General features: G+C 31.7%; 1 protein-coding gene across 2 annotated transcripts in view; it reads right to left on the bottom strand.

Annotated features, from left to right (window-relative positions):
- Window positions 1–57: 57 nt before the first annotated feature.
- LOC148620806 (uncharacterized) overlaps window positions 58–14,097 on the bottom strand; it is a 30,979-nt gene continuing 16,939 nt past the window's right edge. For both annotated transcript variants that reach the window (XM_088574609.1, XM_088574610.1), the window contains 7 exons: window positions 11,082–11,172; window positions 8,996–9,072; window positions 8,287–8,486; window positions 7,008–7,142; window positions 5,987–6,071; window positions 5,184–5,352; window positions 58–4,275 (listed from right to left, as the gene is read on the bottom strand). In XM_088574609.1, the coding sequence (XP_088430735.1) occupies window positions 3,461–4,275; window positions 5,184–5,352; window positions 5,987–6,071; window positions 7,008–7,142; window positions 8,287–8,486; window positions 8,996–9,072; window positions 11,082–11,172 (1,572 nt within the window). In that variant the 3' untranslated portion in view covers window positions 58–3,460. The remainder of the gene's footprint in view (window positions 4,276–5,183; window positions 5,353–5,986; window positions 6,072–7,007; window positions 7,143–8,286; window positions 8,487–8,995; window positions 9,073–11,081; window positions 11,173–14,097) is intronic.

The following is a 14,097-nucleotide window of genomic DNA, read 5'->3' as shown; positions in this document are numbered from 1 at the left end:
ACAGTGAAGAATGGCAGTAACACTAACTGGACAAAAAAAATAATAAAAAAATTCTGATTTTTGAACAAATCTTTAATGCCATTATTACAACTTGTACAATAACATCTGAATTAACAAATAATTATAAATAACTGCAGTTAAAAATAAAATAAATCCTTTTAACAGCAAATAAAAATTATCTGATTGTGATCTTCATGAAAACCTGCAGAGGAAAGCAACACAAAAATAGACACTTGGAAGGCTGTTTAACCAGCTTGTAAAAAACTACATGTATGACATCTTAATTTGCTAATGCTGTTGAAAGACCAATAAATCTTGAAAAAAAAAAAGAAAAAAAAAAACCAAAAAAAAACACATCTAATTACTGGTATCATGTTTCATATTACCATTTTACCAAATAACCTCAAAATTTATTCATACATGTTCTATTATTGCACGTAATTCTCATGGGTTTTAAATCCTCCAAAATTATTGTATTAATTTTCAGTTCTCTTTAATTTGCATTTAAGAAACTAAGGACTTTTGGTATCTGGTAATGAAAAAAATAGCCCCTGGTTACAAAAGTTAAACAAGAGATTCCCAGAAGCCTGAATCGCTCACCTGGTTCGTTCGTCTTTAAAGGGCAATAAATTTAACAAGGAGATGTCCAACAATTTTGACTCAAGAAGACTTTGGTAGGACTTGTATGGATCAATTCAGTGATTGAAAGTTTCTATCATAGTGGCTGAAAACTAGAAAAAAAAATTATTTTTCATCTTTCAAGGGCAATAACTCTTACAAGGAGTCACCTGGCAACTTTGATCCCTAAAGACTTTTGAAGGCCTTATAAAAATGGGTCATTTCAGCAAATGAAAGAATTTAGCTAAACCTAATGGTTTTGGAGATGTATGCTGACCCCTTTGTTCTATTTTTAGTTACAGTGGCCATGTTATTTTCTACCGATCTAAACTCCCTACCTCAGTTACATGTAGGATACCCCAAGGAACATTCATAACAAGTTCCGTTCCAATTGGTCAAGTAGTGTCTGAGGAGAAGAGTTTTGAATGACGACGACTAACGCCAAGTGATGGCAATAGTTCTCATTAGTTATCTTAGTTACCCTTGGCCCTTGGGGAATGCCCCATTTATGATTCAATATTTCCTAAATGTTAGTACAAAATTTTTTATGTAAATTTCTATTTAAAAACTTCCAAGTAAATTTCTATTTCAATATTCACCAACTGTACAACTTTCTTCATCTTCTTCATGGCTTAATCATACTGGGATAGAAATTTGGATACCGGTAAGTACTAATGAGAGGTATTTATAGCTTTGGATTAAGTAATATACTATTACATTTGTTGAATTTCACCATACGTGTATTTGTTATTTCCATACAGCTCTATTAGTAGCATATTGCCTCCCTTTGTTATGTAGTATACTTGTATTGCATGTATCCCCCATTTGCCATTCTACTTAAATGCATCTGGAGAGAATTAGTGCAATGAGAGAGGAAAAGAATCCTGAGATTATTTTTGTTAAATATACTCTGAACTTTGATATTTAAGTGATAAATACTGTTGTTTAAATTCTCAGTAAACTGTAATATTTCATTAGCATATTGATTGCAAGGTCACATTGCATTAAAAAAAGAGATATATCCACGTACAGACACTTTCATTAGCATTCGGAAGATCACAAAATCAGGAATTTCCAAAAGGTACCAGACAAATGTTTAGCCTGTACCAGTACACATTTTGTATTTGAATCTATTTCATATTTGAAAAAAAAAAATCCAAAATAAAAGTATTTCACATTAATTATTAAGCTCACATTTATATTAAGAACAACCAGCAAATTAAGTAATTACTGTACATATCTACATGTACATTTTCTTCATAATACAGTAATCATGAATATCTACATGTACATTTTCTTCATAATAATCATGAATATCAGTTCAGAATAAACACATTCAAAAGCATATATGTGAAATGAAAGACTATTAAAGTAGATGTGAAGTATGAAGGCCAAAATTGAATACATGTATTGTGGCTGTATGGTACAGTAAAACATGTCTAAACTGAACCCTGAATAATCTGAAACCTGTCTAAACTGAACCCTGAATATTCTAAAAAGTCTCTTCAAACCAATTTTAATGTAATTTGAAACTTGGTAAATTTAACACTTATTTGAACTAAGCCAGTTTTTTCAGTCCAAAAGTGGTACAGGTAATACAGATTTTACTGTGTTAGTATTCGCAGATTTGAATGATTCAAGGGTATTTATATCTGTGAAAAAAGATATAGGGTTTGTAAGTCTTGTTCTAGTTTCAGTTTCCCTTCCGGAATTTTAGACGTAGAATGTATAGAAATCCGGCAACCGGTCTGCATTTAATTGTTTACTTCCGGGAAATTGAAATGCTGTATCACAATGCAAAATCTTCTATTTTATGCTTTTCTTTACATCTTTATCCAGTAGAACAAGATATTTGTTATTTTTTATCAGTACTTTTTCACACAGAGACACTTTGCTTTTAACATTGAACTCAATGCTATGTTAATGACGAATCTCTATGCATTTGAATGGGAGATGAGGACCCATTCTCATGACATCACTGAGTCATGTGATGAGACTTACATACCCTATTACAAGAGACAATCAGTAAAGTAAAAGGTTATACAAGTGGCTACTTGCCAAGCATTTTGGTCATGTCATCTTTTTTTTCATGTTTAATTAGCATTAATGCAAAATAAAGTTACTAGTTGAGATGGACATATAAGTGTGAAAAATGGAACAAACCAAACTGCCTTTCAACAATATGAAATGCTGTTCATATTTTTAAAACTGCGAAAATATATATCTTTTTCAGAATCATTGGGTTTTCTTTTTGATTAATGCTTTTAAAAATCATCTAAGATGAAATCTTATTGGCTGATCAGAAAGGTCATCAAAACAGAAAGTAGAATGGAGAGGTTAGATCCTACATGCAGTGACTAGATGGAACAATTGATATGTCTAAATTTAATTAGATCAGATTTTTCTCTTCCTTAAAAGGACAGTTAAGACTGGTTTGACTGTATTTATAGTTATTTAAGTAGCAGTCTTAGTAAGAATCATGCAAATTGTGTAATATGAGATACACTGCCAAAAAGCCTACATTTTTATTAAAAAGTTGCTTTGTCGGTCTATATGATGAAATGTATAATTATTCATCCAAATCTGTATGCTCTTAGGAGATAATTCACATTGAAAATTTAACAGTTTCTATTGTATTTTAGTGTCATTTACTGAGTTGTTTCCCCTAATTTTGAATTCTATGGTACATTCTATATAATTTATATCTCTTGTGAACAAGGGTTATATGAAAAGCTGTATGTTACTTTCTGTTTACTTAAGCATTTTAAACAAAATATCAAAAATAAAAATATGCAGGCTTTCCAACCATGAATCATATTTTGCATGATGAACACAATCAAGATTAAAAAACTGGTGAAGATGAAATATCGATAACTTCTCTTGGATTATTTCCCCTTTCCTCTTGTGTATCAAATATATCCTCATCACTTCCTGTACTACTGAGGTCAAAGACTGTTTTCTTATTATGTTTCTTCTGTTGGTTTGTTTCTTTTTCTCGTGACCTTGACCTACTCCCATCCTTTTTCTTCTTGTTTCCTGTCTGAGTATTCCTAGTTGGGATACCAGTTTGATAGTTCTTCGACCTTGTCACTCTACTGGGTTCAATACTTTGAACTTTTGCACTTTTGATCTCTTGACCTTTACCTTGATTTACTTTCTTTTTTACTACATCATTTTCACTTTTTGAGTTAGCAAGCATTCCTTCAACAAAGGAGAATGGGTCGGAACTGGTGTTGCTCCTTGTGTCAGGATTGTTTTTAGCACTTGCATCAGATTTATTCTTATCACTAACATCAAGTTTATTTTTAGCATTTGCACTTGGATCAAAACCTTCACTGTCAGCAAAAGGAATATCTCCATGGTCAATAGAAATAGCATTGCTTTTACCTGATGAAACTAATGGTTCTAAAGAGTTCCCAACTAACAAGTTCAAACAATGATTTGCTTCATCTTCCATAGCTTCAACAGGAGAATCTAAAATATGGCACTTCTGTTCTATTTGAGTATGTAAGTTTGTGGAGCTTGAGTCTGGATCAAGGCAAACAATATAATTGTCATCACTTAATTTCCTACGCCTAGAGGAAGAACTGGATTCTTTCTTTGATTCACTCAAGTCTGGATATAATGCACTGGTTGGCTCTTTCTTCTTTTGTTCACCTATAAAATTACATAATAATTCAGTATGTGATACACTACCATAAATGGTATAAGGATTTGAGAGGACAAAATATAAATATTAGCCAAACAGTTTGTGTCTAAAATTCTGCATAAATATTTAAGGAAATGTTAACAGGAGTAAAATTAGTAGTTTTAGACCCATTCAGGAAGTAGGTTTTGTTGCATGACATTTGAGTAAATGGTATAGGAGCTTTACACTGTACAAAGGAATTGCTTTATATGAAATTCAAATGTTATGTTTGGTAATATATCAATTTTGAAGGGTATATTTTGTAAAATGGAACATGGTTTAGTACCATTTGTATATTGTTGTGTAAAATCTCAAAATGCCTCTATTTGTAAGGTTCTTTAACGACAGAATGAAGCATCATCAATACCCATGAGCCACATGAAATAAGTACTGAAAACTAAAATTTTTGCACAAAAATCTGTAACATGAAAATTAAATGGTCATGAACATTTTCTCCAAAGAACATTTAAATACGATTTAATGAATGATAGTGAATTGAAGACTGCATGAAATTAGATTGATAGCAGAAACTGTGGAAAAAAGACAGTGTGAAAATTCTACTGTTCACAGTATTATTTATTTCAATAAAATTCCATACCCCTACCTTTATTTCAGGCATGGTTTTACAAAGCCAACCAAAACAGCGGAAATTGACAAAATCAGCTGTAAACATACGGTAAAAAAAGAACCACAACAGTAAATTCTAGATCTGAAACTTTCGTTTTAAAGCAGAAGAAAATTTCAAGACAGCACCATAAAGCCGAAGTGGATTGAAAACCAATATCTGATTGGTCTTATGGTAAAAATTCAACACTGATGTCCATTATATTTAAAAGAGACTATATAAAGATTGAAATGTTTTCCCTAATGTACAAACGTTTTAATCTGTCTGAAGTAGAAGGCTGTTCGGTGGTAGGACTAGGTGGAAGGGGTTTCATTGTACGTTTTTTCTCCATCTTTTTATGAAGACTTAACTCCATCTGTTCTAACTCTGACTGTAGAGTATAGACTTCCATATCAGATTCCATAACACCATGAGTTAGACACTGAAATAAATAACAGTCATTCTTAACATTTTTTTCTTTTCAGGTGTCATCACCTATATCAAATGTTATTTTCATTTTTCAAAATGTTTTTTTAATTTGTTTTATTCTTCTTGTCACTCTTTCGTGACTTAAGTTTCTAGCAAAGGTCACTAAAGCAAGCACATAAAGCTCATTAAAAAAAAATCTGTAACACATCCATTTCAAGTTAGTTGTGATTTTTTATAGATGTTTTAAATGTATAATGGATTTTGTTTCATTTCTCCATTTCAATGACTAACAAATGGTATTTATCATATTGAAACCTTTTTTCTCCATTTCAATGACCAACAAATGGTATTTATCATATTGAAAACTTTTTTCATTACTTCCTTGGTGAGATACCATTCAAGCAATATGTTAGGCTTCTTAGTTAGATTTAAAAGCCCACATTCCATTTTTTTCCATCAAAAAAATTATGTTAAAAAATTTACTCTGAATGTTCACTTAAAAGTTTCTGATGAGTTAGTTGGCATGCCTTATACAACTGTGTGCCATATCTGTGTACATGTATTTTTTTTTATCAATTAACAGCCTACAGAGATTGAGAAAAAGTAAAATCAACCCTTAAAAACTGGTCAGATCATTTAAAATGCACCTGTAACTGTGTTTGTAAACTTTCAGCCATCTGTTGAACACCACCAGTCTCCACTGATTTCTTCCCAGGTCCCAGCAGCTCATGTCTAGTAAAATAAAATTTGAATTTATAGCGGTAGCTTTGTTATATTGTATCTTGTTGGTACATATTGGATGTTGTTTTTTTTTTTTGTTTAATCAGATATCGTATAATTTTTTAGAAGTGCTAATTTTGTCATATTTCAGCAGTCTGTCTAAAAAGTTCAAAATAAATTCCACAAAATATTAACTCTGGGCTTTAGTACTCAATGCACCTATTGCTTTCACCAAAATTAGAAATACAAAGATTTTTCATATACCTTTTTGTGTCAAATTTGCAAAATTTTACAACCGTCAAAATTATCGGCTACATGGCAACAAGTTACAATGAAGATATTATAATATGAAGGAATTAAAAGTTGTAGAATTAGTATACTTTGGTGCAAAAAGGGTGCACTTGATTAATACATGATTACATTTAACATTTACCAGCTACTGCAAGAGGTCTATACTAATGTTTTGAGTGTGCTTTTCCCGAAAACTGGCTATCATAGTATTCTTTCGATTACAACCACAAGAGAAGTGAATGATAAATCCACAAATAAACACAAGATCTGGTAAACACATCATGCTGAAACTGCATACCACAATTGTAATGATTCCTATGTTTCAAATTTAAGCTGCTCAAAATAACTGAAGAAATATGCACCTAAAAACATTAAACCATAATATTTTGAAATTTTTTTACTACAGCTTACAAACAATACTGATTTACCCATATAGTTACAGGGTAAGACATTTAAGAGATATACATGTATTTGTATTAGAAGATTTGATTTTAGATAGTTGACCATGACAACTGAGAAGGAGATTTAAACTACCTTTTGAACACAGATTCAAATATCTATGAAATGACAGAAAGTTTAAATCTCCTTGACAACTGTTCAGTTAACTACCTTCAGCAGTACATGAAGATAACTGTTTTACTCGCTGTAATATCTTACTCAAAAGAAGACAACAAATCTCCTAGGACTCCTGATTCATAATCTACAGTACAGGATTTGCTACACTTGTAACTAGAATGTGTCGTATCACCCAGGTTTATCACAGTTAGAGGCACAGCTACAAACTTTCTCTCCCTGAAATAAAAAATGAGTCGAATTTTACAGCTCAAATTTCATGCAAAATATTTTTACTTCAAAAGCATTATGTATAAAACAAGAAGTCTATGAGCAAATGCCAACTTGTGACAGCCTTCTACTCAAACTTTAGTATGAGGTAAAACTATAAATATGGTCCTTAAAGAGCAACTGAAATAAAATCCCTTGATATGGCACACTTACATAAAGCTTCTGTCAAAATTTTGTCAATACTGCTGACTAGTGTTTGAGCATGCCAATTGTTTACAAATGAGACGAAATTTTTGTTCAATCCCAAGTCCTACATTCTGGAAGTATAATTCATCTTCCTATACATACGGAAAAAAATTAAAATAAGAGGCCACAATGGCATCATGCAATCAAGAATCTGTGAAAGTTTCATTAAATTCCATTCATCGGTTTCTGAGGAGTTGTGGATTAGAGCAAATGGACTGATGAACAGAGAAAGGCGGTTATTTGTTGCAGCTCAATAAGATGAAAAACATAATAAAATATATAAAATTTACAGCTGAGCTAATACATATAATATATCAAATCCCAATTTTGTGTTTAAAAGTCAGAAAGCAATGAAAAATGCAAGGGAACTTCGTAACAAACGTACAGTTGTACCTAAAAAAATCATTAAAATCAATCAGTGTTTTCTGGTTATCATATGGCTTGTGGATGAATGGAAGGTGGTTTACCATACAGTGTTCTTGATTATATCAGGGTTTGAAATTAGCAGGGGCCTCCTTCCTAATGGCTCCTTAAATTTGAAGTGGACTACAAAATATTCTACTGTGATTGTAAATAACTATACATATTGGCTACCAAAACCTTACCTGTGGTCTATCTAGCAAACATTTTAAGTTAAAACCCTGTAATAGTTGCAACTTTAAATTTGTTAGCTCAATGCTATCTGAAGTTTATTTTAAATACACTAGGTGCCCTGCACTATATTTAACAGGGCATCTCCTTGTTTGTGATCTAAACTTCTCTTTGTCATTGACGTGTCTAGATTTCACCAAGCTATGATGGTTATAAAAGCTTTAAGAACTAGTTGTGCTACAAGAACTCCAAATTTATAAGGAGAAAACTGCATAGTACTTCCATCAAAATCCATATTAAAATATTCTTTTCTAACCTGGAGTCATATTTGAAAACAGTGTGGTCAAAATTACAAGTTGATACATTCTCAGACTTCTGTGATGTACATAGTATACATAGAAAGTTTTCCTTTCTGTCTGGTGGTATGTTCTGTAGTATCTTCTGATGTACAGACTTTTCCTTCATTGACAGACGGTGGGAAGTGTTGTGTCGGTATATGAACCATCCTACTGCAGACTGGAAAAGAATAAAGATAATTTATATAAGATGGAATTATGTTACTGATTTTTCATTTAAAAAAACACACAAAAATTGTAACTTAACCCAATGACCGATTGTTAAAATAGATCAATACTGTGAAAGAACTATTGTTCCAAGGGTACCAATTTTCGAGGTTTTCGTGGTTGGTTAAACCACGAAATTTTGTTCCTAACAAAAAGGAAATTCCCACTGATGTGTAAACTGGAAACCTCAAAATCATCAATTCAAGAATCCATAAATTTGTGTTTCTTCCTTAATCCACGAAAATTGGTATCCACAAATAAAAGTACTTCCACAGTAAGTGTTTGATTGAATGAGCTACTCAATAGCTTATCTTTTCATTTGTGATCAGTATGTGGTCCAAGATAAGTTTGATTGATTTGTTATTTCAGGGAATCAATTTCATTCAGACATGAAATTATTTCTGAATATACACATTCTGACAAAACATCATTTCTTCTGACACTAAATATAAAGAGTCAAACCTTATCAATGCCGCATGGATTTCCTTTATTATCATACAAGGACTCAAATCTGGACTGACAGGTACAACCATAAATATCTGTAAAATATATGTACAAGCTATTTTATTTATTTAAAAATTAATGTATCCTACTGAATGTTTAAGCAAGTTTCTCCACAGACTATTCAAGGTAGGGGTTAACTTCATCCTTGAATTTGAGCTCCACTTCTAAGTTACAGGAAATTGATAACAAAACCATATTTTATAACCAAAAATACTTAGTAGGAAATTACATTTTTTTTCTTTTGAAGTAAAATATAAGCTAAGACCATAAAATTAGATTTACAGAGATCTAATTTGATTAGATATTTCAAAGACTATGAACATACGTTGATTGCCCCACCCACAAGTTGATATAAGAAGTGAAACCCAATGAAAGTGATCAAGAGACAAATGTGACTTATTTCTTAATCTATAATCTGGTAGGTGCTGGACTTGCTTATGTATAGCTCCTTCAATTCATTCAAGTGAAGACAACAAGTGAATAGTGCATACATGTAACTTCACACGAAAATAATTTGTTTAGAATCCTATCAAAATGCCTGATAGACAATACTTCCTCCTTACCATTTACAAATTAGACAATGTCTCCTTGACCTTCAACCTTTGACCTGTATATGAATAGGGTTTAAAATATTTTTTAAGGACTAAACTGTGCTAACTTTTGTATTTAGTCAAAAAAATTTAAGAAATGTTGATTCTTTGAGACAACACAAGGGTGACAAGGATAGACAGTAGCATTGCTTTATCCCGTTATGATTTGGTTGGGAGGGGGATAATTTCACTCTAAAAACAAAACTACAACCAGGAATAAAAAAAGGGGCACGTTTTTTTAACCAATGTTGTAAAAAATCAGGTATTCAATGATACTACCCAAATATTAATGCGCAATAAACAATGTGCATAAAAAAATCAAAGCTATTTAAGAATAATTAGAGAACAAAGCAATGAAGTTTTTGTTTGAAAATCAACTAGATCTGTATTTATGGTACTAAACAATTGTGCAAAGTTTAAATAAAATCCTTTGATCTATTATGATGTTATCATCTGTAGATCACAAACGCAGAATGACAAATGTTCAAAACATAACACTCAAAAGTTAAAAATGGGTAGTGCTGAAAATCAAACTTGATCTGTATTTACATAGTATTTTGCAATTCAATGTGCAAAGTGTGAAAAAAAAATCCATTGATAATTTTTTAAGTGTACTTTTGGAAACAAATGAGTGACAAACAGACAGACAGATGGTATAAAATAATACCATGTCACTAACTATGGCGGTGTATATTACATTGTAAGTTCTTCTCTGTCTAAGAATCAGGCAAAATATGTATAAGGTGTAGGTCACTATGTGGCACATGAAGAAAAAAAAATATAGATGTTTTATTGCATTATCTAAGTATTTGTACATCACAACCTCCAGAAATAACCATCAAAGTGTTGTAAAGTTTGCCTTTTTAAGATACTAATAAGTCAAATTTAACTGAAATGCACAATGGAAAAATGGTTGGAAATTTTCCAGCACTTTTGCCATATATAAGCAGTAAAAAATATCTACATCACTTCAGAAAAAATTTGAATGGCTTTTCTATTGTTTTCTAGATAATATGAATACATTGGAGGCAAAAGAGACACATTTGTGTAACTCATTGCCTGATTCTTACACAGAAAGGTACTTAATGCAGATACATTTTACATGAAGTTGAGGTGAGGCAAAATAGACCAAATGTGCAACTCATTACCTGTTCTTACATAGAATAGTACTTAATGCAGATACATTTCACTTAAGTCAAGGCCAGAATTTATTTAATTTAGAACAATTCTTGAGAATACTGGTCTTACTTCAAACTAGCAGCTGTTGTACTGAAACACTTTGAAAAATCAAATGATACCTGTTTGGACAAAAGAAAAAAAACAACGAAAGTACATTTGACAAACTATTGTTTATCAGTAAAAATCCAATACCATGTTTCAATGTAGTTGGGAAACTTTAAAAAGACATGAATTTTTGCCATGATAGATTAATTTTTTCTGCATAGTTTACTTACAAATTTTAGTCTCAACCTTCACATTGTTGATTTGTGAATCACTGATTGTATCTTGAATGTGGCTTATTACTTTCCCAGTTAGTAATCCTTCCTGTAAAATAAATTAAGCAAAATCTTCTACCAAATATTGTAAATAAAACTTTCGTGTAAAATAAATAAAAGCAAAATCTTCTACAAATTATTGCAACTTAAACTATCAAAATAAATATTCATATTAGAGAAAATAAACAAAGTTTTATTGAAACATGACAATCCACGTGTATTATATGTGTTAAAAACATATCTGGTTATGAACATGTAGGTTCTTAAATTCAGTAATACACATATATTTACAATTGTACATACATATATATATATGCCTGCTCAAAAAGGACTAATCCAAGGATGAAATTTCATGATATTGCTATATACATGCAAAACACACAATTTTACCAACTGTAGATCAATCCTATATAGACATAAGTCAATAATTAATAATAAAATGCTTTGCACAGTATAGCTTGATATGACCCAAGAGGTTGAACCCTGAACAGTTGGGGCAAGTATGGACACACCATTCAAACTTGACACAGCTTTAAATTTGGATTACAATTAGACATTTGACACAGAGTAAAAACTTAACCAGAACCAAAGTGGTCACTTTTTTTACCCTTATTCCTGAATGATTCCAGTCAAAACCTGCAAAATCAATTCTAAATTTCATGTGGGGATATGGCACCTTGTGGTACAATTTCAAAGTGATCCATTCCCTAAACTTATATGTAAGTTATAGTCCAGATATCAGAAAAAAATAGATGTTCTTGTTTCTGGTCCCCATATTTTTACTTGGCTCAAGTCACAAGCCCAAAAACCAATCCCAGTCTTCCTTTTGTGATATAGCAATTTGAAATACAATTTTAAAGAGGTTCATTCACTAAAAGTCAAGTTATTGTCTGGACTTCAGGAAAATGCATATTTCTGCCCCCTTTGCCTCCTAATTTTTGAACAGTTCAAGTCTTTATCCCAAAAATCAATTCAAGTCTGACAATAGTGGTATAGAATAATGTGGAACAATATCAAAGGCATTCCCATGCTTTTACTCCAGTTATAAAGAAAATTTCTATGAAATGCTTATTTAAGGCTTCTTTTTGGCCACTAATTCTGATACCATTAGGGCAATAACCCCCAAAATCAATACATGTACCCACCTTCCATTTGCAGTATGGTACCTTGTTATAAGGTTTTATAAATTAAAGATTTAACCACCTAATACCTTAATTATTGCACAGAAAACAAGTGTCTATGGATGACAGTGATAGTAGCATACCAATATACCTCCAAAAATTATTTGTGGTCATTTAAAATTATTATTCAATGAAATGAAAACAATAAAAAAACTAGAGGATCTAGAGAGCCTGAATCGCTCACCTAGTCAAAAATAGTCTTCATAACTTTCTAAAGCTAGACTCTTGACCTTACCAAACTATTGTCACAAGAATCATTTAATCAATACAGAGCATCTTAATTTATCCACCTAGTTTTCATATTATAAAATAAACCTCTAATTTTCATTTTTTTCTCTTCAATGGCATTAACCCCAACATTGAGCAACAGATCTTTCTGAAAATTTCAGCAAACATGTAGGTCAGACTCACCATGCTGATCAATTTCCCTCATAGAAAATTAGGCTAAATCCTTTGGTTTTCAAGTTATTTCAACAAGTAGTCAATTTTTATTATATAATAATACTACAGTGGTGGCCATGTCTTTCGACAGATAAAAAATGGTTAAGGATATCCTAACAAACATTCATGCAACGTTTAGTTACTATCTATCCTACAAGTTGTCTAAGAGGAGATTTAAAAAAAAATCCATCTCAGCCCCCATGACTCATTCATTTGTCAATGGATCTTTCTGAAAATTTTGGCATTCACATACATGTAGGTAATCCCATCATGCTGAACAACTTTAATCTCCGCCAGATTTTAGCTAAATCCAAATGTTTTTGAGTTGTTTGCATAATTCTTCAATTTGACCCCTATAGTCTATTTTTAGAAATGGTGGCCATGTTTTTCACCAGATGAAAAATCCACACACATAGATTGCTAATTACATATTCTACATAAAGGTAATATTCATGCAAAGATTTATTTTAATCTATCCTGTAGTCTCGGAGGAGAAGATTTTCAAAGTTGGAAATGTAAAATTCAGGGAAAAAATCCATTTCAGGACCTAAAACTCATTATTTGGTCAACAGATCTTTCTGAAAGTTTCGGCATTGGTCCATCCTATCACACTGAACAATTATACCACTACCAGATTTTAGCTAAACTAAACTGTTTTTGAGTTATTTGCATAATTATACAATTTGACCCCTATGGTGTATTTTTAGTAATGGTGGCCATGTTTTTTTGCCAGATCAAAAATCCCCACATAGGGATTGTTAAAAATACCCTAAGGAACATGCATGCAAAGTTTGATTACAATCTAAAGAGTAGTTTCAGAGAAGATGTTTGGAAAAGTTAACAGATGACGGACACAGGTGAGCTAAAAATGCTTCTAATTACACTCAACATGTTATCAAAATAGAAAGTTTTAAGCATTAAATTTGATGGTGTTTCTTCTGTACAGCTGAATATACATGACATACAACATACATGTACAATGTACATTGTATACATGAAGCATCCTTTATAATGTCAGAGCTCCCTTACATTGTAAGATGGCATATTTTGTCAGGGGCTGCTCTGGCTTCCAAAATTCTGTCACCAGAAAAATCGCCAGCTGCCATTTTTTGTCACAAATTTTCAGAAATTAGAGCCAAAGGTATCCAAAAATATGATAGTATTAAGTCTTCTGATGAATTATTTCAAAAATCGCAAATTGTGAAATTGGCAAAGCCCAGCGCGACCCTTGTTTTGTACACGTACATGTAGTTTGATTCTTGTTATCTATCTGCCTCTCTTCAAAGTGGTTGAAAAACTGAATTTGTTTTCTGAATCCAAACTAAGCATCACCAACCATCTCTTTGTTTACT

The sequence above is a fragment of the Perna viridis genome, chromosome 3 (genome assembly GCF_037379345.1).
Source record: "Perna viridis isolate PV_CMFRI_1.1 ecotype Kerala chromosome 3, ASM3737934v1, whole genome shotgun sequence".
NCBI classification, from domain to species: Eukaryota; Metazoa; Mollusca; class Bivalvia; order Mytilida; family Mytilidae; genus Perna; species Perna viridis.
Note: the sequence above shows the minus strand (reverse complement) of the source record. Positions and strands in the feature narration are given on the sequence as shown.